This window comes from Paroedura picta, chromosome 18, assembly GCF_049243985.1.
Source record: "Paroedura picta isolate Pp20150507F chromosome 18, Ppicta_v3.0, whole genome shotgun sequence".
Taxonomy (NCBI): domain Eukaryota; kingdom Metazoa; phylum Chordata; class Lepidosauria; order Squamata; family Gekkonidae; genus Paroedura; species Paroedura picta.
In genome coordinates, this window is record NC_135386.1 from 17,495,762 (window position 1) to 17,521,895 (window position 26,134).

The 26,134-nt window shown below is 46.8% G+C and overlaps 1 protein-coding gene across 7 annotated transcripts in view; it reads right to left on the reverse strand.

Moving 5' to 3' along the window:
- Positions 1 to 26,134, reverse strand: part of DENND4A (DENN domain containing 4A) — a 60,451-nt gene that overhangs the window by 19,639 nt on the left and 14,678 nt on the right. For 6 of the 7 annotated variants that reach the window (XR_013227443.1, XM_077318039.1, XM_077318040.1 and 3 more), the window contains 12 exons: positions 20,810 to 21,139; positions 19,381 to 19,630; positions 15,510 to 15,579; positions 14,153 to 14,322; positions 12,267 to 12,508; positions 10,841 to 10,907; positions 9,313 to 9,371; positions 8,800 to 8,944; positions 7,141 to 7,316; positions 4,381 to 4,481; positions 2,429 to 2,647; positions 1,656 to 1,801 (listed from right to left, as the gene is read on the reverse strand). Coding sequence is in view for 6 of the 7 variants with exons in the window: in XM_077318039.1 (XP_077174154.1) it covers positions 1,656 to 1,801; positions 2,429 to 2,647; positions 4,381 to 4,481; positions 7,141 to 7,316; positions 8,800 to 8,944; positions 9,313 to 9,371; positions 10,841 to 10,907; positions 12,267 to 12,508; positions 14,153 to 14,322; positions 15,510 to 15,579; positions 19,381 to 19,630; positions 20,810 to 21,139 (1,975 nt within the window). In the remaining variant the exon portion in view is untranslated. Of the gene's footprint in view, positions 1 to 1,655; positions 1,802 to 2,428; positions 2,648 to 4,380; positions 4,482 to 7,140; positions 7,317 to 8,799; positions 8,945 to 9,312; positions 9,372 to 10,840; positions 10,908 to 12,266; positions 12,509 to 14,152; positions 14,323 to 15,509; positions 15,580 to 19,380; positions 19,631 to 20,809; positions 21,140 to 21,428; positions 21,582 to 26,134 lie in introns of those variants that run through there. The other variant, XM_077318043.1, reaches the window with a different exon arrangement.

Below are 26,134 nucleotides of genomic sequence, written 5' to 3' on the forward strand. Positions count from 1 at the left end.
TGATCAGCGTTCTTTTATTTTAAGCTTTTATAATACTGTTAAGGCTTACGGCTGCAACGTCTAAGAAATAAACTGATGCATAATCAATATCTCATTGCATCCCGACCTTTCAATCATTCTTAATATAGGCCTTTTTGGAACCCTAAAAATTAAGGTTAAAAAATACCTTAAAATAATTTATTTGAACATGAATTCAATATGTTACAGGGATATACTGCAACCCTGGGTACTGATTTACTTGGATAATTATCCTGCAAATAATTCCATGCGGTTATGCCACACAGAGGAGATTTTTCAGCGACTCATATTTTCCGGAATGACATTTTGCACGCTGCAGAGGCAGGTTTCCAATCTGTCAAAACATTTTGCCGAGCGAACTCTACAGGCCTGCTCGGCATAAGTAAATTCGTACTTCAAGAAATGAGGACAAACGTACAAATAAACCTCAACTTTAAGGGGAAAGATCTGATCCCTCTACAGGATCCTGTCAAGCTGGGGCTACAGAGCCAGGTCAAGGAACTCGCCACCTTCTTGAGACATTGGAAGACGGGGTGGAGAACTGTTTAGCCATCACACTTCCTGAATACCTCTCAAGTATACAACATGTACTTTGGGTTTACAGACTAATTTTGCAAAAGATGTCCTGGAAAAGACAGTAACTGAGTCAGACCCAGCATGGAGTACTGCAGTTCTGGAGGCCTCACTTCAAGAAGGACGTAGATAAAATTGAAAGGGTACAGAGGAGAGCGACGAGGATGATCTGGGGCCAAGGGACCAAGCCCTATGAAGATAGGTTGAGGGACTTGGGAATGTTCAGCCTGGAGAAAAGGAGGCTGAGAGGGGACATGATAGCCCTCTTTAAGTATTTGAAAGGTTGTCACTTGGAGGAGGGCAGGATGCTGTTTCCGTTGGCTGCAGAGGAGAGGACACGCAGTAATGGGTTTAAACTTCAAGTACAACGATATAGGCTAGATATCAGGAAAAAGTTTTTCACAGTCAGAGTAGTTCAGCAGTGGAATAGGCTGCCTAAGGAGGTGGTGAGCTCCCCCTCACTGGAAGTCTTCAAGCAAAGGTTGGATACACACTTTTCTTGGATGCTTTAGGATGCTTAGGGCTGATCCTGCGTTGAGCAGGGGGTTGGACTAGATGGCCTCCATGGCCCCTTCCCACTCTTGGATTCTATGATTCTATGGGCCTAGATCAGCCATGGAATGGGCTGCCTAAGGAGGTGGTGAGCTCCCCCTCACTGGCAGTCTTCAAGCAAAGGTTGGATACACACTTTTCTTGGATGCTTTAGGATGCTTTGGACTGAGCCTGTGTTGAGCAGGGGCTTGGACTAGATGGCCTGTATGGCCCCTTCCAACTCTATGATTCTATGGGTCTAGATCAGCCATGGAATGGGCTGCCTAAGGAGGTGGTGAGCTCCCCCTCACTGGCCGTCTTAAAGCAAAGGTTGGATGCACACTTTTCTTGGATGCTTTAGGATGCTTAGGGCTGATCCTGCGTTGAGCAGGGGGTTGGACTAGATGGCCTGTATGGCCCCTCCCAACTCTATGATTCTATGATTCTATGATTCTATTAAATGAATCGACTCAATACAGGCCACAATTTGCAAGACCTAAGAAAGGCCGGAGAAATACTTCCTGTATGCTTACTTTGTTCACACAGTCGTCGAAAAATGCCAGGCTCGTGTCTTTATCACTGACAAAGGAGCACTCTTCAATGAAACGAATAAACATCTGCGTCTTGGTCATCAAAGTGTAAAACTTCTGATGCGAGCGATCACGGCTTTTTAAGAATCCTGTTAAGAAAACACCGTCATCTAAATCATCTTCAGCTACCAATTTAAAATCTACGTCGGCCATGAATCTTTGATTTCATTATAGAGCCCTTCCCTGTATACATCAAAAACGGAAACCAGAGTATCTGGAATCCAACGTACACTTGTCATCATAGAAGTTATAATTTTACAAAATATTCCAAGAAACAATACAGGAATGGCTTTGTATAATGTACACCCCCCACTTTGGGGTTTGGGGCCTCTCACTGCACAGCAGAATGACCTAAAATTAAGTCTGATTCAAAATATTTGCCTAAAATTTTGCTTAAAATTTTGCCTAAAATTTGGAGAGACATACTCAGACGAAAGGAGCGCTGGGAACACTAGAGCAGGAGTAGTCAACCTGTGGTCCTCCAGATGTCCATGGACTACAATTCCCATGAATGCTGGCAGGGGCTCATGGGAATTGTAGTCCATGGACCTCTGGAGGACCACAGGTTGACTACCCCTGCACTAGAGCAACTGAAATACGGCTCCATGTTTCAGGCAGCTAAAAGCTGTCCAGGCAACTCAAAACAATCCCTTACGGTTTCTTCCTCTCTATTTGTAAGCGTCTGTGCTTTCAAACTCCTGCTTCTGTTCCTTTACCTTGCAGTTCAAAGAGAGAACTGGCATCTGTGGCCGTTTCAGAAGGTGCTTGAGTAATAGGCCGAAGATAGAACCTGTAACCTTTTAGCAGAGAGGCCATGAAACAGAGAAACGCCTCCTGGATCTCCACGTCTAACAAGTGCATCTTCTTCCCCGAATGATAATCGTAGTCGTTCATGGCCAGTTCCATCAGCGCATCGTCCCGTGGTCTTTGCTGCACTGTGAACGAAAACAAAACAGGGAAAATAATCACTAAAGTGAACAGAAAGCAGTTTTCCTTTCGGTTCCGTAGGGCTCGCTTCACTGCCCGGTTCGTTAACCTCTTAAAGACAAATTTATTCTGGGGTGAGTTTTTAGAAGGCACAGCCCACTTGGCCAAAAGAAGGATTGCTTGCATTCAGGGGGCAGACAGAGCTAACTGGGCAGCAGAGAACTGGGGGCAGGAGATTGCAAAGGAAGTCCAGAAGGGTCAGTTCCCCAGGGCACGAGTGGCCAAACTGTGGCTGTCCAAATGTCCATGGACTACAATCCCCATGTGCCACAGTTGGGCCACACCTGCGCTATGCCATCAAAGTACATGGACTGAAAGGAGAGGCCTCCTTGGCCTGATTTATTGATTGGCACTTTGTTAGGTCACCGAAATCTGGTTTAAATATACCCCGCTCTTTACTGAACGCGGAGGGGAAGCATGCAAATAACTAGGCTCCTACAAAAGACCCAGACAGGCTCATTTATGTTCCCAGAACAGTGGGTTGCTATGGAAACACTGACAGAATTGGTCTAGGTAGAAACTCGGTGACATCTGCAAAGAAAAAAGGCCATGCTGATGTAAAGTGCTGAAATATATACGTCATTTAAGCTGGGGATCAGAAAAGAACCCCCGGACGGCCACCGGGACGCCCTCGCAAAGCGCTTTGACAGAATTGGGCATATTGAACCCAATTTGGGCCGGATGCCCCCTTTCCGTGAAATGCCACGATCAAATGATGGGTTTACACTACTCCGATGGGACGACGTGAGCACAGACCTTGCAGAGCTGAGCGGCTTGGATTGCTTCTTAAACCCAAAGCATCTTTTAAAAATGAAATCCACCAGGGGATCTCCTCAGAGATAACAGAATGGGGAAGGAAGTGATGAAGGAGACCAGGGCAGATTCTGGTTCTTCTCAGTGGGGACCCAGCAAATCCTATGATTACATTTTGTGTCTGCCGTTTAAAGTCCTCTTACAGTCATAGAATCCTAGAGTTGGAAGGGACCTCCTGGGTCATCTAGTCCAGCCCCCTGCACTATGCAGGACACCCACAACCCTCTCGCTCATCCACTGTCACCTGCCTCCCCCTTGAACCTTCACAGAATCAGCCTCTCCATCGGATGGCTATCCAGCCTCTGTTTAAAAATTGCCAAAGATTGAGAACCCACCACCTCCTGAGGAAGCCTGTTCCACTGAGAAACCACTCTAACCGTCAGGAATTTCTTTTGAATTAATTTCCTCCCATTGGATCTGGTCCGTCCCTCTGGGGCAAGAGAGAACAACTCTGCTCCATCTTCTATATGGCACCCCTTTAAATACTTGAAGGTGGCTATCAGATCCTAGAATCATAGAGTTAGAAGGGACCTCCAGGGTCATCTAGTCCAACCCCCTGCAGAATGCATTCTGATGCTTGAGAGCTCAGAGGTGCCGTGGCATTACAATACATGCACCCGCAGGGAGAGGCATTGGTTTCTGGCGCTTAGATCTAAATACATATTAAAACACTCTAAATAACATTCCCATTGTTCATATTTCAGAAACGCTTGAGAGAATCCTGAAGACATTTGAAGACCTTTATTTATTTTATTTCTTATATATTTCTATTCCATGCCGCCCTCCCATGAGGCTCATGGCGGTTTACACGTGAACTGCTATTATAAACGAAGGCAAATGCCAAGCTTTCGGTCCCTTCCCCACTCACATTCCGCTAGCTGCTGAAACAAATTGTTCAAAGTGTTCATCAGGTTTTTGCAAGGCTTCTTTGGCAAAATCTTCCACGCGATGTTTCTCTTCTCTCCGGGTCTAAAAAAAGACAGGCACATTTTAATACCCGCAGAGAAAAGTACGAGGCTATTTGAAAACGTCTTTGGCCTATCCCCTTTGGTGTACTCCTCAGTGGAAATAAGAACCTAAATATAAGACATCGGTGTTTTGAGAATTAACTTTGACTGCGGTGGGACCGTGAGGACCTACGGAGCTTTATTCGGGGTGTCAGCTTCTGTGTGCATGATCACTTCCTCCGACACAATGGATGGAACTGCAGCTGTAGAAATGTGCTGCACATGGAAGTCCTTGGTCCTCAAGGGGCCCCTGGGCTCAAGCTTTGTCCTGCTGCTTCAGACCAACCCGGCGACAGCCCCAAAACGCCTGGAACTAGATGGCCCACAGCACAACGGGTCTCGTGCTCCTCTCAGATTGTCCAAGCTTTTGCTCCGCTCTGTTGCTGCCGGAAGCCCACTCGGGCTGAGCGGGGATTCCCCTCCCCCCTTTTCCGTAGGAAGCACTGAGCCTACGGTTTGTTCCTATTAATATTTTAAACGCTTTCCATTCCTCCGCTTGCATGCTAATTGATTCGGCTTCTCCTCTTGCAGCCCACAGACTTGCTGCCTCTGGGTAATGGTTACTGTCCACGGCGCTTTCTTTAAGCAGGCAAGGGTTGCCCAGTGGGACACCTGAAATCTGCATAAACACAAAGTAAGGGGCAGGAAGGCTGTGCAGCTAAGTAAGGTTGGCCGTTGGCTTGCAGAGCCGGGAAAGAATTTTATTTTGCTCCCTGACTGGCTGTGCCCGGTGGGATTACTGCTGGGTTGGCACAGACAGTGGAGAGTTGCTATCAGAACTTGCAAGAAATGGTTGTCTGGGACAAATATAATGTGCTTCAGGGGCTCAGAGGCTTTTCCACTGAGGGGATGAAGTCACGTCCCCACAACGAGGAGCAGGGGGCTTAAGGATCCATTTGTATCCTCTATCCACCATTGCCCTCTTCAACTCAAAATGATGAACGCTCTGCTCCGTTATGGAAAGATTCTTCTTTATACCCCAGTCCACAGGCATGCCTATTATATATTTGTTGTTGTTGTTATGTGCGAAGTCGTGTCCGACCCATCGCGACCCCATGGACAATGATCCTCCAGGCCTTCCTGTCCTATTATCTATATATCTCTTATCTCTTTGCTCACTGCTGTTTGGGGGACACAAAGAGAATTTTGAACAGCTGCCCTAACTAAAATTCCAGTAAGTGAATAAAACCCATGAATCTTCATTGGAACACCAAAGATGCTCAGGTGCCAACAATTATTCTATAATAAATTGAACCAGCAGTATTATTAACATTATCAACTGAGCCGGCTCTGCTGGGAGGGTGGTATTAAATAAAATAAAACTACTTAAATCACTGTTTTTCCCTTCTCAGAGAACCCTGCTAATTGTAGTTTGTTTGTTTTGGCAGGAAGCACAGAGAATTCTGATCCACAGCTGCAAACAACAATTCCCAGGGTCCTTTGGGAGAAGATATGACAATTACATTGGTATATGTCGATGACACAGTAGTACAAATACAATGATTTCCTTCCGTATCCTTGAGGGGACGAAAAAAGATTAAGGATCGGTTAGTTACATCTTCAAACTCAGGGAAGCTCTCAACATTACCTTACATGCTTTAGCAAAATTACAAATCAAGAGCGGCTAAGTTTAAAAAAGAATGGAACTTGCACCCAACATTTAATTCCTCAACAGAGAACTTCCTCATGCGGTTTTTCTCCCCAATAAAGTCAGCCAAGGCTAGACCACCAAGAACTACAAGAGAAAAATAATCTCGATTCTGCTTTCAAACTGTGTGGTCTTAAGGAGCAGCCTTTATCCACGTAAGCGTCAACGGACACTTACAGGAAAGCTACCAGCTTTTCCAAACGGCAGAAACAATTAAGAAGATACAATGGGGAAGGATTATTTAGATTAATGTACATTTACTGGCAAGGGCAAATTGCTGAGGCAGCCCCTATTCGTCTGTGAGATTCTCTTATAACAGGGAATAATGCTGAGGAAAAAGGTGGTGAGACACGCAACTGGTCTGCATGTGAACCTTTATCTCCTCATGAAGCTGGTTCTCTGCAGAGATGGCACAGGACTTTCCCCCCAAAATAAATAAATAATAGCATCATTGATAAGAATATGGAACTTAATACATGACCCCATTCTCAGACTCTGCCCCTGTGCAGAATTACTACAGCCCTCCATTACAGGGCTGGTTGTAAGAATTACAGGGTCAGCATATATCAGGGGTGGCGAAACTGTGGCTTGCCAGATGTCCATGAACTACAAATCCCATGATCCTCCGTTCTTGGGAATTATAGTCCATGGATATCTGGAGAGCCACAGTTTGGTCACTCCCGGCATATATGAAGGGCTCTGAAATATTTACCATGCAAAAATAAATTATTACGGGTGTGGAAGAATGAGCCATGCTAAATCTACTGCCACCGACAAAACAATTCCCTCAAATCAAAGCAGAACTTTTCCCAAGGAAGTCAGTTCATACATTCGGCATAAATATACATGGGAAAAGACATCACGGTTTTCTTCCTTCGGAAAGCAAAACAAGGAGACAGAGGAAACAAGATTCCATCGCTGTGCTCACTGTGAAATTACTGCAATCCGGTAAAGAAAAGTATTTTGTGCTTACTGTGAGATGGTGTTCGTATCTAGGTCGACGCAGCTAACATCTGGCGGAGGGTCATAGAGATCAAAGTATCTAGAATCAATTCCCACTATAAATGGGCATGGCGCCGTCAAAACATCTGCCAAGGCCAGAGGGCAAAGAGGAATGTACGGGCACGGCCAGTGGAAAGGGAATATCATCTTTATTTTTTGAAAAAAGAGGGAGAAAAAAAACAACCTATGTATTGGATATAAATAAGCAGAAAAACTTCAGACAGCCGTCCCCACATTAAGCCCATTCAACACGAACAAGAGTAATCAACAATACAACTCTTGGGAGTCTGTGGGACAGTGACCAAGTCCCTTCTTTTTAAAATGTTGAGCATTTTGCCTGGTGCAAAACAAAAGAGGCTCCCAGCCTCTGGAAATGCCCTAGAACTGGGATTCCCAACCAGGGGTCCGTGGAAACTCCAGGGGTCTGTGGGAGCTCCAAGGGCAAGTCTGCAGCCTTTCCTCTCTTACCTTAATGGATTGTACCACAAGCTAGGGAACTGGCTGCCTCTGCCCAGTGGGCCTGGTGGTTAGGCCATGGGTGTGAAAATCAAAGGGGGGGAGGGCTCTGTTGGGTTGTGGCATAGGTGGTCCAGGTTGTCTTCTCAGCTCCTGCCATTCTTTCAAGCCAACATGAGGCAGAGAAGCTGTAGTAAAGGCAGGGGGAGGGAGCCAAAGGAGGGCTAAGGGTACAAGTGGTGATGTCACTTCTGGGGGCGTGGCAGGGACTCGTGGTCAACTGACCTCACTTCCAGGGGTCCTCAAAGACTGAAAATTTATTTCAGGGGCTCCTCCACAGTCAAAAGGTTTTTAAAATAACGCCTATGGCTTTTCCAAGCTCCTGCTTCGGATTTTGTTATCTTTTTGTGTGTCCCTACAGACTCCGCGCTTGCTCTGGTTGGCCACTGTGCATAATTGAGTTTTTAATTATTTATCTGATGTTCATTTGTTTGCTTTGCTACTGATATTTAATATACGTAATGAGCTTTAATTATTAATCTGCCGCTGGCTATTTATTATACTTTCGGAACACGTTATCCGTGTTGGATCTGGTAATGAATTGTAACGTTTGCATCTTGCATCGTGGGAAACAACCTGGTACGTCTTAAAACTGAGAACCCAGGGCATAAAAACATCCAGCTGTAAATAAGTTTTTACCCTTGGGGGTATCGTGAGCTTCACAATAAATCTCTGAAGATGTGTTCTTGTTGCTAGAGCAGCCTTTTTCAACCTTTTGACTATGGAGGAGACCCTGAAATGATTTTTCAGGCTTCGAGGAGACCCGGAAGTGGTGTCCGCTGGCCACGCCTCCCTGCCACGCCCCCAGCATCACCACCTACATTAACAGGCAGCCTCGAGGAGAACTGGGGGAGGAAGAGTTGACATGCAGGCTCCACACCCTCCCAGGTACGGAAGCCATGAGAGAACTCACTAATGTTTTTTTTGGGGGGGAGCGATGGATGTGGGTGGTTCCCTAACTTGTGGCTGAGCCCATTAAGGCGGGAAGGGCAAGGCCGTGGACCCCCTCCGGAGCTACTGAAGACCCCTGGTTGGGAATCCCTGCCAAGAGCCTGGCACCTTCTATCACCAATCAACTTTTCTTTTTCGTGGGGAGGAGAGACAAAATACTTACAGAGACAAGCGCTTCGGTTACGCTCGTGAGGACAGAAGGCCGCAAAGAATGGATCAGGATTTTATGTTCGGTCACCGCAAACACAAGGAGATTGACTGCGTTCTCCGGGCCGAGGTTCTGCAGGAGAGTGGAGAACTTTCCCCCGCTATCAAGGAAGAAAAGCCCAGAGATTAATAACTCAGCAATGATCGATGAGTAGCGCTAGCATGACGCTGGAAACAGGTAAAACGGAGCAATTCTGTCTTTGGTTCTCCCTCCTCTTAAATGAAGGTATTTATCCATGCAAATGAAAGTAATTGAAATATTTGCCTCTTTTTGGTCCATGCGGGGGTGGTCAAACTGTGGCTCTCCAGATGTCCATGGACTACAATTCCCACGAGCCCCTGCCCAGGGGCTCATGGGAATTGTAGTCCATGGACATCTGGAGAGTCACAGATATAGCATGTACTTTCTCAAACTGAACATCACTCAGCTAATGAACACTCAATAAAAAAAAATGATATTTTTACTTGCCTCAGAGGTAGAGGTGACGATATCGGTTGACTAAGGATCAAACTGTCGTGAGGAGATAGCTTGAGAGACAAAAAAATAAAATTTAAATTTAAATTTTCAAAACAGACATCATGTTATAGACGCCAGACATCTATAAAAGCACTTATTAAAGTGTATTTTTATCTGATATGAGAGCAACTGGTCATATTTAACAACAATATACATGGGAAATAGCTATTAATTGCTAGAAAGTGCCTTAATTACACGCTGTATCTAAAGGCTTGGCCAAGGGTGTCGCCATGTTAAACTGGTACTTCTAGAAGATTACAGTAAATGTTTATTAGCGTCACAAAATTAACACTGTTGCTGTGGCCAGGACAACCCCATTGTTCACAAGGCATAGCCTCCGCATGAATTAATTCTCGTGGTCCAGCTCCACAGCTTCAAGGAGTTCATGCTAGCTCTGGCCTGTTTACTTATATACACTAATGAACAGGCTAAATTATTTAACACGGATATCCTTGTTTCTTCAGAGATGCCCTTGAGAAGGGACGCAAGGACATCCAAGAGAAGGAGTCGGCCCTTTGACAAACAGCACTGACTGCGAAAGCCTCCCCCAGGCCCCTTAGGAATGGGATGAAGGTGGACTGGTGGCCCAATTACATGACTTGATTTTTAACAAGGCAAGTTTGGGCTCACCAGAAGCTTTTTCAAAGTCTGTGGGGCCCATTTCAGCCCAGGGAAATGCCAGAGAGGGTATAGGGAGGCAGGAATTATTAGCCCCATTTTGGGAATGCACGTGAAGCTGAGATGTGGGGCAATTTGTACTGTGTGATTAGAATCATAGAGTTGGAAGGGACCTCCAGGGTCATCTAGTCCAACCCCCTGCAAAATACAGAAAATTCACAACTACCTGCCCACCCACAGTGACCCCAATTCCACGCCCAGATGATACCCCCCCCCCCCTCCAAGTCACAGAATCCCTGGCCAGTCTGGCCTGGAAGAAATTCGCCTCTTGATCCCGAAGTAGTGATCAGCATTTCCCTGGGCATGCAAGAAAGGGCCACAAGAGCCAAGCTCAGACACAGTCCCTACTGCCCACCCACCATCTGTTTAAGATAACAGAAGCAAGATTATACCCAGAATACTGGAGTCTAAGCTTGTTCTATTGCTTCAAACCAACACAGCGATCCACCTGGATCAATCAAAAGGTGGGTCGCAAAAGTTCAGAGGGCACCATCCCATATAAAATGGTGCCTTTGGAAGAAATCGCTCTGATTTTCCTAGACTACATAATGCAAAGTCACCAAAAACCGCAGACGGGTTCACACACACTTCATCCTTTGACGGCTGTTGAGCCCTGGGAAATTCCATGCCTAAATGAGCCATCCCTGATTGATCTTTCATTCCATACTTCAGACAGGATGACCTTTAAGGAGAGTCGGTTCACACGCCCACCTACGGAGCCATCAAGGGCACATTAATCCAGGATCTGAGCATGCAAGCATGAAAACCAACCATGTATCAGAAAAGAGGAATCAGCACTTACCTGCACTAAGATTCTGGGCCTCTGCGGGGAGGGGAAAGGAACTTTGTGCATAAAGTGAGAAATATGCCTAAGAAAGAGGAAATACGCATTTCAGCTTTCTATCGGATTTTTATCAGATTTCAACTTTCTACCCTAGTCCCCTTGGCGCACCAAAGGGTCGTCGCTACGGACTGTGTGTGTGTGTGTGTTAGTGTGTGTGTGTTAGTCCAGGATTTAATGGGGACATTGTATGATTTTATGTGGGGTTTATCCTGTAACCCGCCACGAGACGGCTTGCCGTGACTGGTGGGGTATAAATCTAAACAATAATAATAAAATAATAATAATAAACTGAGCATGTTAAGAAAGCCACATTGTCACCCTTGCGTCTGCCCGTCCACCCCCACTCTGACCCCCCTGACCTAGCCGGTCCAGCGCACGAGAACCCATCTGCCCACAGTTTGCACACCGGAGCGATTTCTTCTCTTCCCCAAAGGATGTGAAAACATCTCGCTCCGGCAGAAATGAGGAATCCTCAGCCTGCCTGTCGTGACAAACCTCAGCCCATAAATGTCAGTCGGTTTGAAGCCGAAAGGTCTGGTCTTGTCCTCAGACCGGGACAAGCATAACTGGAGACTACAGCAGCACGTAAAAAAGAATACAATAAACCATTCTTCAAACGACCGGCTCCAGCGAGTTGTGCCTGTCTGCTTCCCCAAACGGCTCGCCTGACGACTCACAGGGGCACGAGGGGGGCGAGCAGAGCTGTAGGGAAGCCAGGAACCGACGCTGCAGGGCCCAGAGCTGGTCTTGCCTGCCTGCCTGCCTGCCTATGCTGGTCTTTGGTGGTGTATCTATAAGTAAAAAGGAAGGGGGGGAAACCCACAGACTTCCTTCCAATTTACAAAAAGAAAAGGATGCTCAGTCTCCCGGGAGCAACCATTATGCATCATGAGTGATCAGACAGGCGAGTATTTTAAAAAATGAGGAGCAGTTTTGCAAGCGCTTAGTCCCTCTGCAGTGCCGGAAAACTGGATCAGAGAGGGATTGGAGTTTAGAAGCTCAGCTCCAAGCCCAAATACACAAATCACTGGTTTTAGGTCTGCCTCATACCCACGCCACGCCCTGTCAAGCAGATGTGCTCCAGGAGCTCCCCATGAAACCTTGGGAGGGGCCAGGACTCACTGGTGGAACGTCGATTTGGGCATGCAGAAGGCCCCAGGTTCAATCCCAGACAGCACCAGTTAGAAGGGCCAAGCTGCAGGTGAGGGGAAAGACCCCTGACTGGGACGGTGGAGAGCCACTGGCAGAATGCAAGGCAAGAATGAGTTTGATGGACCCCGGGTCTGATTCATGTGTTCACAGAGAGCCAGCTTGGCACAGCGGTTAAGGGCGGTGCCCTCAAACTTGGAGAACCAAGAAATGCCCGCTCTGTCCCAGGACTCACTTCTCAATTGGCAGCACGTGAGGGCCAGAGATGGAATAACGGTACAGAAAGGTGAGGAATTTCTTGAACGCGTCAAAGAAAGGCCAGTGAGAAAGCAGGCAGATGCATTTGTTGGTCTGGACTGTTTTGCAAGTAGCCGGTTTCCTGTCCGGAGTTGATGCCAAGCCCAGCTGCGATTTCTGCTTCTCGGTCAGATTCTCGTCAGGGTACGTTTCATAGAACTGAATCGCAGCTCCATACACCTGCAAACGAAAAGACATTCAGTTTAGCGGAGATGGGTCTCTCCTCTGTGGGGTTCTTCCCTCGACTGTCAAGTTCCAATGCAAAGGAAGGTACTTTAAGAGATTTAAAGGCTAGGCTCTGGTTTATTTTAACTGTGGCTTGTTTGTGAAAAGAGAACGTGCAACCCTAGCTTGTCTCAACCAACGCTGGCACGAGCACCACCACCCAGCCCCTTTTTCCCACCACGGAGGGGGACAGAAATATACAACGGGAAGGAGAAAAACCACACAACCAATCAGGAAGGGAAAGGGATGTAGCAAAGATTCCCCTTCCCCTAACCTGTGTCCCCCCTCCTCTACTCTGTAAATATCATAAAACACTTTCAGCAATTCAGAAAAGCAAATATGCAGGCTTCAATTCCATGCAGATAACACTAACACAGCTTCTGGCAAGCAGGCAAATACAAGGAAGATGTCAGCTGTGTTTTAGCTGTGTTTTACCGGCATGTGCAAATATATTTTTATCTTCGCCACAAAAGCACCAATCCACAAAATGGTTTTATTGCAGCCGTATAACGCTCCCTTAGTTACAACACTCAGACGAGGGCAAATGGCCTCAGACGCTATAGCCACACAACCTCTGTCTTTATTTCATACCGGCCAAACTGTGGATGAAACAAGATGTGTAAACAGGCCACTGATTAGGACCCCTGCTTTGTAAAAAGCTGATGAGTAGCCCTACGCAGTGGCTTGGAAGACTGGGGGAAGGGAATATGTGGACCGTAACCCTGTTAAATTAAAATCAGTTTCATGGAAGACTGGGGGGAAAACCCAGGTTCAGCATTTATATCTACCCTCTTTTTGCTCCTGTAGAGTTGCCTGCAACTCTGGTTGCACAAGGTGCAGGGACGTCTCTGTTAAAGATCGCTTGACCCCTTCTCCTCCCACTTCCCAGGGAGAGGGAATTACTGTTCATGCCGGTTTGTGTCTAGATGTTACCACAAGGCGAAGTCACCACAAAGGATTATCTGAGTCACTGGTCGAAATCAGAAACATGGAAGCACCTGAAAATTCTATTTGGCTACCATTTTCATAGAATCATAGAATCAAAGAGTTGGAAGGGGCCATACAGGCCATCTAATCCAACCCCCTGCTCAACGCAGGATCAGCCCTAAGCATCCTAAAGCATCCAAGAAAAGTGTGCATCCAACCTTGCTTGAAGACTGCCAGTGAAGGGGAGCTCACCACCTCCTTAGGCAGCCTATTCCACTGCTGAACTACTCTGACTGTGAAAACTCTTTTCCTGATATCTAGCCTATATCGTTGTACTTGAAGTTTAAACCCATTACTCCTCTCCTCTGCAGCCAGCAGAAACAGCATCCTGCCCTCCTCCAAGTGACAACCTTTCAAATACTTAAAGAGGGCTATCATGTCCCCTCTCAACCTCCTTTTCTCCAGGCTGAACATTCCCAAGTCCCTCAACCTATCTTCATAGGGCTTGGTCCCTTGGCCCCAGATCATCTTCGTCGCTCTCCTCTGTACCCTTTCAATTTTATCCACGTCCTTCTTGAAGTGAGGCCTCCAGAACTGCACACAGTACTCCAGGTGTGGTCTGACCAGTGCCGTATACAATGGGACTATGACATCTTGTGACTTTGTTCGTACCTTCTCAGCTGAAGCTCCCGTCAGGACAAACGTAGAAAAAACAGGGAGGGGATATTTGCTATTGGCCGGCCAGCATTCGATGGTTGCCCCCATCGGGAGACAAAAAAGCGGGACCGATACAGGCAAGGGGAACGAATCGTAGTCGTCTTCTGGATAGCGACAGAGTAAGCCTAGAGGAAGCGGTTTGTTCAGAACGTTACTTAAAATCTGGGGTTTCCGGGATCAGATACTTCCACTACCCTGCATGCTAGAACATTTGAGGACTATGCTGACTGATCAAGAAGCATTTAACCAAACAAGATTATTCTTATATTAATATTATTTAATGTATTACCCGCCACTCCCAAACCAGCTTGTGGCAGGTTACAAATGCCCAATTAAAAACCTCATTAAAACCCCATTAAAATGGGCACAAAATACAATAAACTAGACAACATGGCGTAACACCGCCCCACACCCACTCCCACCTCTAGAGGGAAGAGGAAGGAGGAAGAAGATAACCCCAGGTCCTGTTTGACTCCAGGGAGGTCCCTACAGTGCAGTCTTGGGCAAGTTACTCCGGCCTATGCACAGGACTGCCTGTTTATTCTGAATTTTCCTGTCTCAACGTTTCCCAGAAACTCTATTTCAGCGTGCTCCTTAAAATAACCCGACATTATCTCTTAATTCAACAGGAGCCTCAAGTGCGGCATTCCCAAAACACCCACGCAAACAAGCAACAAGGATCAAAATCCTTCCAAAGGAGTCTCAGAATTTAAGCCCTCTGCCCAAAACAGAGCAAATAAGGACAGAGCCTGGTTGTCAGGTTGCTGGCTTTAGGCCAAGGGAAGCCGGATTTAAAGCCACCACAATCAGGGGTGGTCTTCGGCAGGTCGGGATCTGTCAGTTTAGAAAGCAGGATAAAAGCCCCATGTCTCCCGAGTACTTCGGCGGGAAGGGAATACACAGATATCTGTAAGATATGCTTTGAGGAGGCTAGTAGGTGGGATTTGAGAGGCTGTGTGAGGTAGCCCGTGACATCTGGGTGGCCTGATTTGGCTGAGGCTCCTTTCCGGTTGTCCCTGTCTAGGCCCTACTAGCTTCTCGTAGCCTTGTAAAGAGTTCACAGAGGAGTAAACTCTTATTCCAAAAGCCTTTCTTAATAATGAATCTCAAGACGCCGGGGTGGCCAAACTGTGGCTCTCCAGAGGCCCGTGGACTACGATTCACATGAGCCCCTGCCAGCTGGCAGGGGCTCATGGGAATTGTAGTCCACGGACCTCTGGAGAGCCACAGTTTGGCCACCCCTGGACTAGTCCAATTATCTTCGTGGCTAGACTACACTATATATTTAATAATAAAGGTATAGATTGCTTACCTGCTTTATATGATACGGTGTTTGTTTTTGCAACAGATTTCTTGTAGCACAAGTACACGGCGGAACCCCACTGCAAAAGGCAGGAATGGTAGTCAGGATCATACTAAATCCAAAGCACATTACAAGGCAGAGGGACAAACAGAGGGACAAATATCTGCTTATTTATACTCTGCTTTTGTCCCCGGCAGGAACAGGGACCCGAAGCTGCTTATGACACCATTCTCCTCCTTTGGAAGTTTTTAAGCAGAGGCGAGATTAAGCGGAGGCCTCTGAAAGAAACACTGATCCTGTGACCTTGGCCAGATTGTGAGGGGATGGGGGCAGAAGGGACTGTGGCCCTTTCTTGCATGCCCAGGGTTGGGAGGCAAATTGTAATATAAATATAATAAATACATACATTTCCTCCAGGCCAAACTGGCCAGGAATTTTATTTTTTTTAATTTAAATTTTATATTTATATACTGCCCTCCCCGAAGGCTCAGAGCAGTTTACAGGAAACAGTAAAAAGATACAGATAACATATGGTAACAACAGGCAATATAACAACAATAACATTATAACAATTAACATGATAATAACAGTAACATGAGAGAATAACAGAACTGGAAAGAGCCTCAGCTCAGGAGGGGGCATCATCTGGGCATGGAATTGGGGTCGCTGTGGGTGGGCCAGCAGTTGGGTGGGCCAGCAATTTCGTGCCTTCTGCCGAGGGGCTGGACTAGATGACCCTGGATTCCCCTTCCAGCTCTATGATTCCTGCTTCTTCCATCTTATCTTTACCACAACAACCCTGTGAGGTGGGTTTAAAAGAGAGTGTGTAACTGGTTCCCAGCCACCCAGCAGCCTCCCAGAGTATCTATTCAAGCCTCCACACAACAGACCTAATTGCAAGCTCCAGAGCACAACCTGTGCACATCAGATTCGGTGTCCGCGTAGCCATGGCAATGGAGCCTATAAGTGCTCGTATGAGTCAGAGGAAAAGAGCTTGACTCATAAGGTAACCGCCAATTTTCTTGGGCTAGCCCTTTCACTTGAGGCCTGCTGATTTTTAAGCCTTTCATAACCACGCTCCGGTTAGCCTATAATTTCTTTTTTACTCAATGAGCCCTTTTTAACAGAAATACATAATTTTGCAATTCCGAACAATACCAACTCCGCTCTGTTATCGGCAACAGATCTGGGTGTGCAGAATTTCACGGCGTTCTGTTCGTTTCTGGCACAAACACCGAGAGTTTACAGAACAGAGGCACCTTCGGAATGGAAAAGGGAAGTGTGGCTGTATTTGGCCAGCTGTGGTACACGCCCCAAAAGGCAGCTCTCTTAGATTTTGCAGGGAAATTGGTATTTCTAATGGCTAAGACAGAACTGGCAACAGGCAAGGGGAGGAGGGGGAGGACAGACCATGGTGATAAAGTAACTTTAAAGAAGCCCAATTTTTTTTGTGTTCTGCGGGGACCTAGAGAAGCCCAGAGGAAAGAGATAAGGCTAGACCAAATTGGCCAGGCTTAACTGATTTCCTCTTGTCAACATATCTACATCATCTAATACAGAACATGCTGAAGGAAAAAGGGCAGCCCCAACACAGAAATTCTTAAATTATCTAAAACGTCTGCTTTCAAATGAGGAGAGCAGGGAGTCTGTAGAACGGGGAAGATTGGCTTCAAAGTCATGCAATGATGCTAAGTAAACAGCAGTGCCGTGAAATCCTTTGGAAGGTAAAAATAGAAACCTTTTGAAGCTGCTCTATCAAACGCAGACAACATATTCCTGAACGTGAACACTAAAGAAACACTTTTTTGGAAGACTAAAGGGTATGTTTATATTTATTAAGGGAAAACCACCACCTAGGAAAAACAGCTTCTGGCATCACAAATTTAGTTCTGCTGCTTGAGAGCAACACGGCGACCCACCTGAATAAAATCCATGCATTACAAATCTGGATACCTGAAAACAGGATGAGCTTGATGAAGATATATGATTCTACGAATCTGTTATAACAATCTTGTACACAGAGGGTCAAAAACCTAGATAAATGCTAGAGGATGTGTAGTTTTGATTGTTCTGTTTATTATTTCGCCCTGAAGGCACCCAGTTTGTGTTTGTAAGATTATAAGTCAGGGGTAGTCAAACTGCGGCCCTCCAGATGTCCGTGGACTACAATTCCCAGGAGCCCCTGCCAGCATTCGCTGGCAGGGGCTCCTGGGAATTGTAGTCCACAGACATCTGGAGGGCCGCAGTTTGACTACCCCTGTTATAAGTCAACTGAACCATGATCTGCCCTTTATCATGCAAGCTGGGCTTCTTCTCTTGCTACGATTCCCCTCTGATCTCTGACACACACATGATTCACTGCCGGTTTTGCTTTTTGGAGAAGTCTCCCAGACCACAATCACTCAGGAGCAGAGCCATGCATCGGTATGACAAAACAGACCAGGGGAGCACGTGCACAAGGCCTTCCTAAGCCTTCCTAAGGCCAGGTCCCATAAATTAATTGCCTCTACAAGGCTGCAGCTGACATTTTAAGCAGTTTCACACCTTTAATCAGAGACTAGTGCCCTGGAGAAAGCAAGGAGATTTCTTTGTTAAGGATTTCTAGCCAGAAGACATAGGAGGGTCTGGAAAAGTTTCCACCGCTGCCCACAAAAACAGGAGAAAGATGAGCATCGTCCAAAACTTGAGCTTCTGGAATTGGACTGGTAACTGTCATTGACTATTATTTTTACGAATGGACCGAGTGTGGGGTCTCTCTGGTGAAGCCCTTTGCGTCGGAAAACACAGCAACAAGCAGTTCAATTTTATACCAGAACTAACTGATGATTGCAGCTCCTTGATGTTGCTCCGTTAATTAGAGTGCTCAGAGCTGAGCGACAGCATCCTGGCAACCAATCTGCACATCTTCTGGCTGGTGCGCTGACGTTAGCAGGAAGCCAGGTGACTGTGGACAGCAGGAGGTCTACAAGCTCCCGCCCTTTGGAAGAGGGGGAACCCAAATCTGTCTCCTTCCCCCGTCTAAGAAAGTTCCTCGCTCCATTTCTGCATCATGAGCAGGAGGCAGGCGAGCCTTCCGTCCTTCCTTTGCAGACCCCCAGAGACCCCCCTGCTGCTAGTTTCAGATCCAAAGAGCTCACCAGCAATATACCTTTTATACTACGGACTGAATATCATCTCCCACCGCCTTTTATTTAGACTAGAGCATTGACCGGAGCAACTGCCATCTAGCAGTGTGGCCTGGTGTTATTTAGAACATTAAAGGAATGCACAATTGGGGGCTAGAACGCCTTAGACAGTAAACAAGCAACCATCAGTCTAGCAGGAATGCTTCAAAGAAAGAACGTTACACAGCCGAATGGCTTGGAGCTACGTAAGGGAAACAGACAGGTTTAACAAATAAGGCATGCACTAATTCTGGTGGTGACAACAGCAGGGGCTCCTTGGGCATAGACCAGGGGTAGTCAAACTGTGGCCCTCCAGATGTCCATGGACTACAATTCCCATGAGCCCCTGCCAGCAGTTTGACTACCCCTGGCATAGACGGTAGACCTCCAAGAAAACTGACTGGCTTTTGCCATCAAGTCACAGTGAACATGACCAACTGTGGCTCTCCCAGCAGGGGCTCATGGGAATCGTAGTCCATGGACCTCTGGAGAGCCACAGTTTTGCCACCTCTGCCCTACACGATGAAGCACAGAACAGAGGAGAAAGCTCGGTAACAGGGGCTGACAACCGGTCCACGAGAACCACACGAACGTAGAGGCAAGACGAACAGATGAGCACATGCTCTGTGGTGCCATCAAGAGAATGCAACAAATCCGGCTACAGATATTACACATTCCCTGAAAAGTATCTTCTCCAGAACCCGAAGGCCTCTTACCATACTGTTGTTGAGGTTCTTGTCAACCTTGCAGAAGGTGTGTGGTGGGGTTTCTCCCTTGCTGGGGACTATTATGCATAGATCTGTCACCGCCAGCGTATTCGGAGTCATGTTCTCCGAGGCCCTTCGGTAGGTAATGTATACTTTTTGCGATGAGGCCCCGCCGCTGATGTTGGCGGGGCGGCCGTACGGAGTGGACTGAATGATCTCGCAGCCCGGCTTCAACCGCTCCTTCCCATCGTACAAAACCCTAAATGGAAGACAAATCTCAAAAGCAGGCATTAAGTATTTATGGACGGGCTTGCTGTCAGATCTCAGCAGACCGAGGGGGCTTTCAAAGGCAAGAGGAAAGCAGAGGTGATCTCACCCACGCCTGCCTCTACCGGCTCTCCCTTGGTGGTTCCCCCATCCAAGAACTGACCCTGTCTAGCTTCCGAGATGAGGCTATACCATGTCACTCCACAACTCCAAAGGAAGTATTAGAAAGGAGGAGAAGGAGGCGTCACATCCAGCCTGCCCTGAGACAGCTGCATTGGACTCCAGTTGAATCCCGAATCCGCTTCAAGGTATTGGTGTTAACCTTTAAGGCCATATGCGGTCAGGGCCCGGCATACCTGAGGGACTGCTTGGCTGACAATGCCCCCCAAAGGACCCTATGATCGTCCAGCAAGAATAAACTGGTGATCTCTGGCCCAAAAGCAGTATGTCCGGCCTTTACTAGGGCCAGGACCTTTTCAGTCCTGGCCCCAGCCTGGTGGAATGTGCTCCCAGAACAGCCGAGGGTCCTGCCAGGACTAAACCAGTTCTGCAGGGCCTGTAAAACAGGAGCTCTTCCGCCAGGCACCTGGTTGGGGCCAAGGGACATCCAGACAGCATAACTGAACACCATCTGGGTATATATAACTCCCCCCTGGAAAAATCAAGACGCTATGATTGTTCGCGTTCGCCTGTACAGCTGTATGTCTGATTCTTTTAAAATGTCTTAAAATGTTTCACACAATTGTAACAATTGCTTATAGTCTATTTATTGTACTGTTTTATGTTGGAAGCCGCCCCAAGCTGGGAGGGGTGAGAGATGAATGAATGAATGAATGAATGAATGAATGAATGAATGAATGAATGAATGAATGAATGAATGAATGAATGAATGAATGAATGAATGAATGAATGAATGAATGAATGAATGAATACAGGTAGGGACTGAAAACCAAGAAAGCTCCAGATTCTGCCAAGGTCTGCCTATGATCCATGCCTCTGCTCTAGATTAACCCAGTTTCTTCTGGCATTTGCAACGAACCTGCTGGGCTATTCTCCAGGCAATCCATCCCTGAAACTACTGAGCAAATGAGGGTTTTTTTTTAAATCAGAAAAGGGGAAACCCACTAGTTCCTCGAAGACTAAGAACTAGCACCGACAAAAAATGACTCACCCCAGATCCGTGAGCGGGGGCTTCTCTCTTCCTCTCCGGTAGCAAAGGTATATTTGTGGACCCACGAGGGTGCCGTTGTTGAGATCCGCCGACAGTCCCGACGGAGTGACGTCGATGCATTTGTATCCGCGGGGCACCTCCTCCCCGAGGGATCTGATCACGACTGCCACGTCCGTGATGGGCTCTTTCGGTTTCGCGAGTTTATGACAAGCGTCGCTGAAGTGGATTTCCTCCTCCAGCGGCTTTGAAGTATCGGTCAGTCCCGCCACGACAAAATAGTCGGCGACCCGAGCCCCTTTGTCGTCCATCTTCCATCCCAGAAAGCTCGAGCTGGCAAGGAACGGAGAACAACATAAGTCAGCAGACGGCCAACGTTCTACCAATTAGCGCATGGGCGTGTCGCTTAAAAGCAGCAGCATCAATACCCCGAAGGAAGGTTACATTTTTCGGTGATGAATTTGCCCTGGTTCCGTTCTCGGCAAGACAGATTTTTCTCTCTTGGCTTTTATCAGGTGGACTTCTCAGAATAGCAGTTTCGTGAATGCTACAAGCAACCAGCATGTTGACAGAGAAGACCAGAAGATAACAAGCTCACCCTCTTGCCACGAAAATTAATTACCTTTGAAGTGAACGGTCTCACTTCTCAAAAACGAGAAGCTTTGCAAGGACCCACTGTCTTCTGCATCACAAGTTCACGCTTCTTCCAGCAGAAAACCGATCCTTAACAATCAGAAATATCTTGAGCCCATGAAATGTAACACTGACATTTCTCCTGTGCCACTGGGCATTATATAAGCTGCCACTTCTTTAGGAGCATAAATGATGCAACAGAGCTTAGTCATACGCACGCTTCCGATTTCTACCCTCACCCCCCACTCTGCACACGGAAGATGTTATGGGACCAAGGGGCGGGAGAGAGGACAGTGAAGAAAAAGAGCGTTTTAGAATGAAACTCACAGTCCACCAGTTGAAAGGTAAAAATAAAAAAGATTTTAAGCAAATACCAGGAAGGAAACAAATAAGAACTACCCATGTGCGAAGACAGATAAGATACGGCGTTTTTTTGTTCCCTCTGGTGCGCACATGCATCTTACTATCTGTCGCATGCGATCAAACTATCTTGTCGGTCTCTTGTGATAAAATTGTGACCCAGGGTGTCAACGGAGAAGATGAAGGGGCACGAGAAACAGGAGCGCACAAAACAGGGACATGCTAGCATGATCACAACTGCCTGCAACCAGGCAAACAGCTGAAAGCATGACTCTGTCTACACCAATGGCTGTTTCCAGCCCCAATATTTTTAAACGTGAGATGAATTCGGTCACAGCAACTGCAGAGTCTCAATCCACGCCTCAGGTTTTGGTCCACACAACGAAATCCTTCAGGACCTTCACAACTTCCTTTCCTCTTCCAAACCACTGTTTCCGTTCCCACTGTCCACTGCAGAATTATGCAGTACAACAACTACAACCAAAAGGTCACAGTCTAGAATTAGCAGAATATGTGCATATTCTGATTATTATAAATGTATGCACGCATGCGCACACATTGAGACCAAAGAATTCAGGCAGACAGCCAGGGCGGTGTAGCAGTTACATCCCGCTTGGATATGGGAGACCCAGGGGTTGAGTCCCAACTTAGCCAAGGAAGCCTGCTGGGTGACTCCGGGCCAAGCAAAAGCACTCAGGCTAACCTACCTCACAGGGTTGTTGTGAGGGTAAAGTGGAGGGGCAAAGAATGACATAACCTGCTTTGGGCTCTCGCTGGGGAGAAAGGCGGTAATAAATGAAGCCAATAAATACATGAATAATCACCTACAAGGCTCTTTCGCGCTTAAAAAAAACTTATCTGAATGTTGGAATGATATTCTCAAGGCACGAATACGTTGCCTGGTGCTAGTTCACCCTTTTGTCGGTTCCGCTGAGCGTTACCCCCAAGTCTTTTGTAAAACAGCACTCCATTCTCCTCTTGATTGATTCTGCAGTTATTCATAGTTACATTTGCTCCTGAAGAAGGTATCTGCCAGAACTTATTACTGGGTATGTCTGAACCGATGAATTCCCTGAGATTCACCTGGATTCTTCGGCACATGCAAAACTCACACTGGTGGGATCAACTAACCCAGGGGTAGTCAAACTGCGGCCCTCCAGATGTTCATGGACTACAATTCCCAGAAGCCCCTGCCAGCGAATGCTGGCAGGGGCTTCTGGGAATTGTAGTCCATGGACATCTGGAGGGCCACAGTTTGACTACCCCTGGCATACTTCTCAGGGGCAACCGGCAGAAGACACACGCAAACCCAAAGAACATCTCCATCATTCACGGATTTGGCCAATGTCATCCTGTTCTCTTCACTGGAAACTTCCTTCCCTTTCATGACATCCCGAACGTCACTAACCCCCTCCCCACCGAAAAAAGGGAACTATGCTTTGCATAGTCATAGCATTTAGATTGCATGGCTACTTTCTCCTTCTTATCAATAATCGGCATGCATTAGTTTGACAGCAAGCCCATGCAAGTGCACGGAAGCTGCAAGATTTGCTTAGGACACGATAACGCAAATCCCTCCTGAATTTAGAAAGCACGAGGCAACGGAGAGGTTTAAAGTGTGGCAGAATGAGGAGACTCAAAGGGGATTCCCAAGGAACAGGAATTATATTCCTGGGCTCTTCCCCCACCTCGTGACTATCAGAACTCTTCTGCAGCGCTTCTGTCCTGTTGACATACCATGATGCCTTAGTTAGAGGTGCCCGAAATATTTCACAGACCGACAGTTCCCCGGGCTCTCTGAGGAGAGAGATGACGACAGTTCAACCTGCTCAAATCTGGGTGTTCATGCGCCAAAGGAGAAAAAGGTTGCCACAGATTCACGGGAAGGAAAGACCAATGAAAAGCAAGGAGTTGAGAGGAGATTTTTCAGCTCACCCTAAGCAAGTCTGCTAAGATTCCTAATGCATAGAGTCAAGTTTGAGTCCAGGGGCACCTTTAAGGACAACCAAGTTAAATTCTGGGCATCAGCTTTCAGGGGCGTGCACACGCTGAAACAAGGCTCCCTTGGCCATTACGTACAGGTAGAGAGAAGGTGGTTTGTTGTCGGGAAGGGCCAGTCAAGCGTCAAGATGCATAACTAAGTGAGCAATAAGTCCAGCTAAGATTGGAGTAACTCATTGGGCAAGACCTGGGAATGGCAGCAAATGAGCACAGACAGATAATAAGTTGAGTCTAATGAAGTGTGTCCACACACGAAAGCTTCTATCCAGAATGAAACGCTGTTGATTTTAGGGTTCTTAGGATGTGCTCGATGTCTGCAAACATAAGAACACATCCTATAACCAACAGTGGTCCTATATTGAAGGGGTTTCCACCACGAGTTTTTAAAAAAGTGTAAAGGTCCTGGTGAGGATGTCCAAGTGGCCACTGGAGGCTGGATCAACGATACAAGTTGTTAAAACTTGTTTCAAGAGCACACCGTTCTTCACTCTGTGACCCAAGGTAAACTGCAGGGCTTTTGTGGCTGTTCCCAGAGGTTCAGACGAGGAGATGTAAATAAATCTGCCACAATCAGACATTACAGAATCCTGCTGGACGCAGAGTGCTGGGCTGCCAAAACCTCAAAAGCTTTTGAACGTAATAAGTTCAGTTTGCTTAAAATTGTGAGAGTCTGCATCAGGGGAAATAAAGAACCCGTCCGATGCTACAATTTTGTCGGCAGAGTTGATGCTTTCAGTACTTAATAGTAAAAGGGGGAGAAGAAGTTTGCAATCTATGTAAAAATCGCTACAGATGGAGAGAAACGTCAGAAACAATCATCTAATTATCTCTGTCTAAAATGGAGAAGGGCCTTTTCGTTACTCGTCGGTAAGAATCCTCCCCGACCTTCTTCCTTAATGACCTCAAATTTCTATGTGGCTTCTTAGATCTCCATATAGTCAAACATCACAGAGTTGTCTCTCAGGGGGCCCCGTATCACTACTTGGACATTTGGAAAGAAGAAGAGTTGGTTCTTATATGCCGCTTTTCAATACCCGAAGGAGTCTCAAAGCGGCTTAGAGTCGCCTTCCCTTTCCTCTCCCCACAACAGACACCCTGTGAGGTGGGTGAGGCTGAGAGAGCCCTGATATCACTGCTTGGTCAGAACAGCTTTATCAGTGCTCTGGCAAGCCCAAGGTCACCCAGCTGGTTGCAAGGTTGTTGGTTAGAGACCAACAAGAGTTGAGGGGGTATAAGCGTTCGAGAGTCAACATTCCTTCCACCAGAGACGAAAAAGGCTTCTATCACAGTTCTCCTAGAGCTCCCCAGAGGTCAATATAAAGACAGCTGTACATTTTTTAAATGTCCATTTTCAACAGGGGGTTAAAATCTTTAATCTGTTGTGGCTGGTTCTAGTCTTGCAGTTTAGTTGTATTGGTTGTTGTAGGCCAGGCAGAATTCTCAACCACCAAATGTTCCTTATTCTTCCCCTGGGTACTGGGAAACCCTGTGTATTCTCTGTGAAATGGTCCAAAGTGTCTCCTTTATGTAAACACAGAGTGTCACAGTTTATAATCAACACGTTTGACCATCGCTGGGACCAAAGTTTTTCCATTCTTACGCTTCTGGCTCTTGACCGACCAGGTATTTTTAAACCAGAAATGCAACACTGGTGCTGTGTTATATACACTTCTGTGTTTATATCAGTCAAAACCCAGTTGCTCCTAGAGAATCACAAGATTTTGGGGGTATAAACGTTCGGGTTTGAGTCAACGCTCTTTTCACCAGAGCCGAAAAAAGGCTTCTATCGTAGAACTTTCCTTACCAGTAATTCAAACAGTTTCAAGAGCAAATATGAAGCCCCAGTTACAGAATTCGTATACTGGGAGACAGGAGGTCACAGAGACATCGGAGCATGCTTTAAATAGAACATGAGATTAGCAGGGCCCGGGGCCAGCAGCGTAATTAACAAGCCATTAAGTGTTATTAGTATCTGGCCTGCTGACTTTTCTAGTTATTACAGACGTGGTGGCACAGGAGCCTCACTGCCTCTGGAGCCTGCATGGTGGCTGAATTCACAGCAAAAATACAAAAGAGGGGGGGGGACAGGAGGGTCAGCAGAGGCCAGCATGCAGGGCGACTGCCCCCACTTGAGAGCCATTAAGGATGGCAGAGGAAGATTCAGAAGAGCTGTTTTTTATACCCTGCTTCTCACTACGGCTCATGAACACTTTTCCCTTCCGTTCCTCACAACAGCCACCCTGCGAAGGAGGTGGGGCTGAGGGAGCTCTGGGAGAACTGTTCTGGGAGAACAGCTCTAAAGGGACTGTAACTAGGCCAAGGACATCCGCTGGC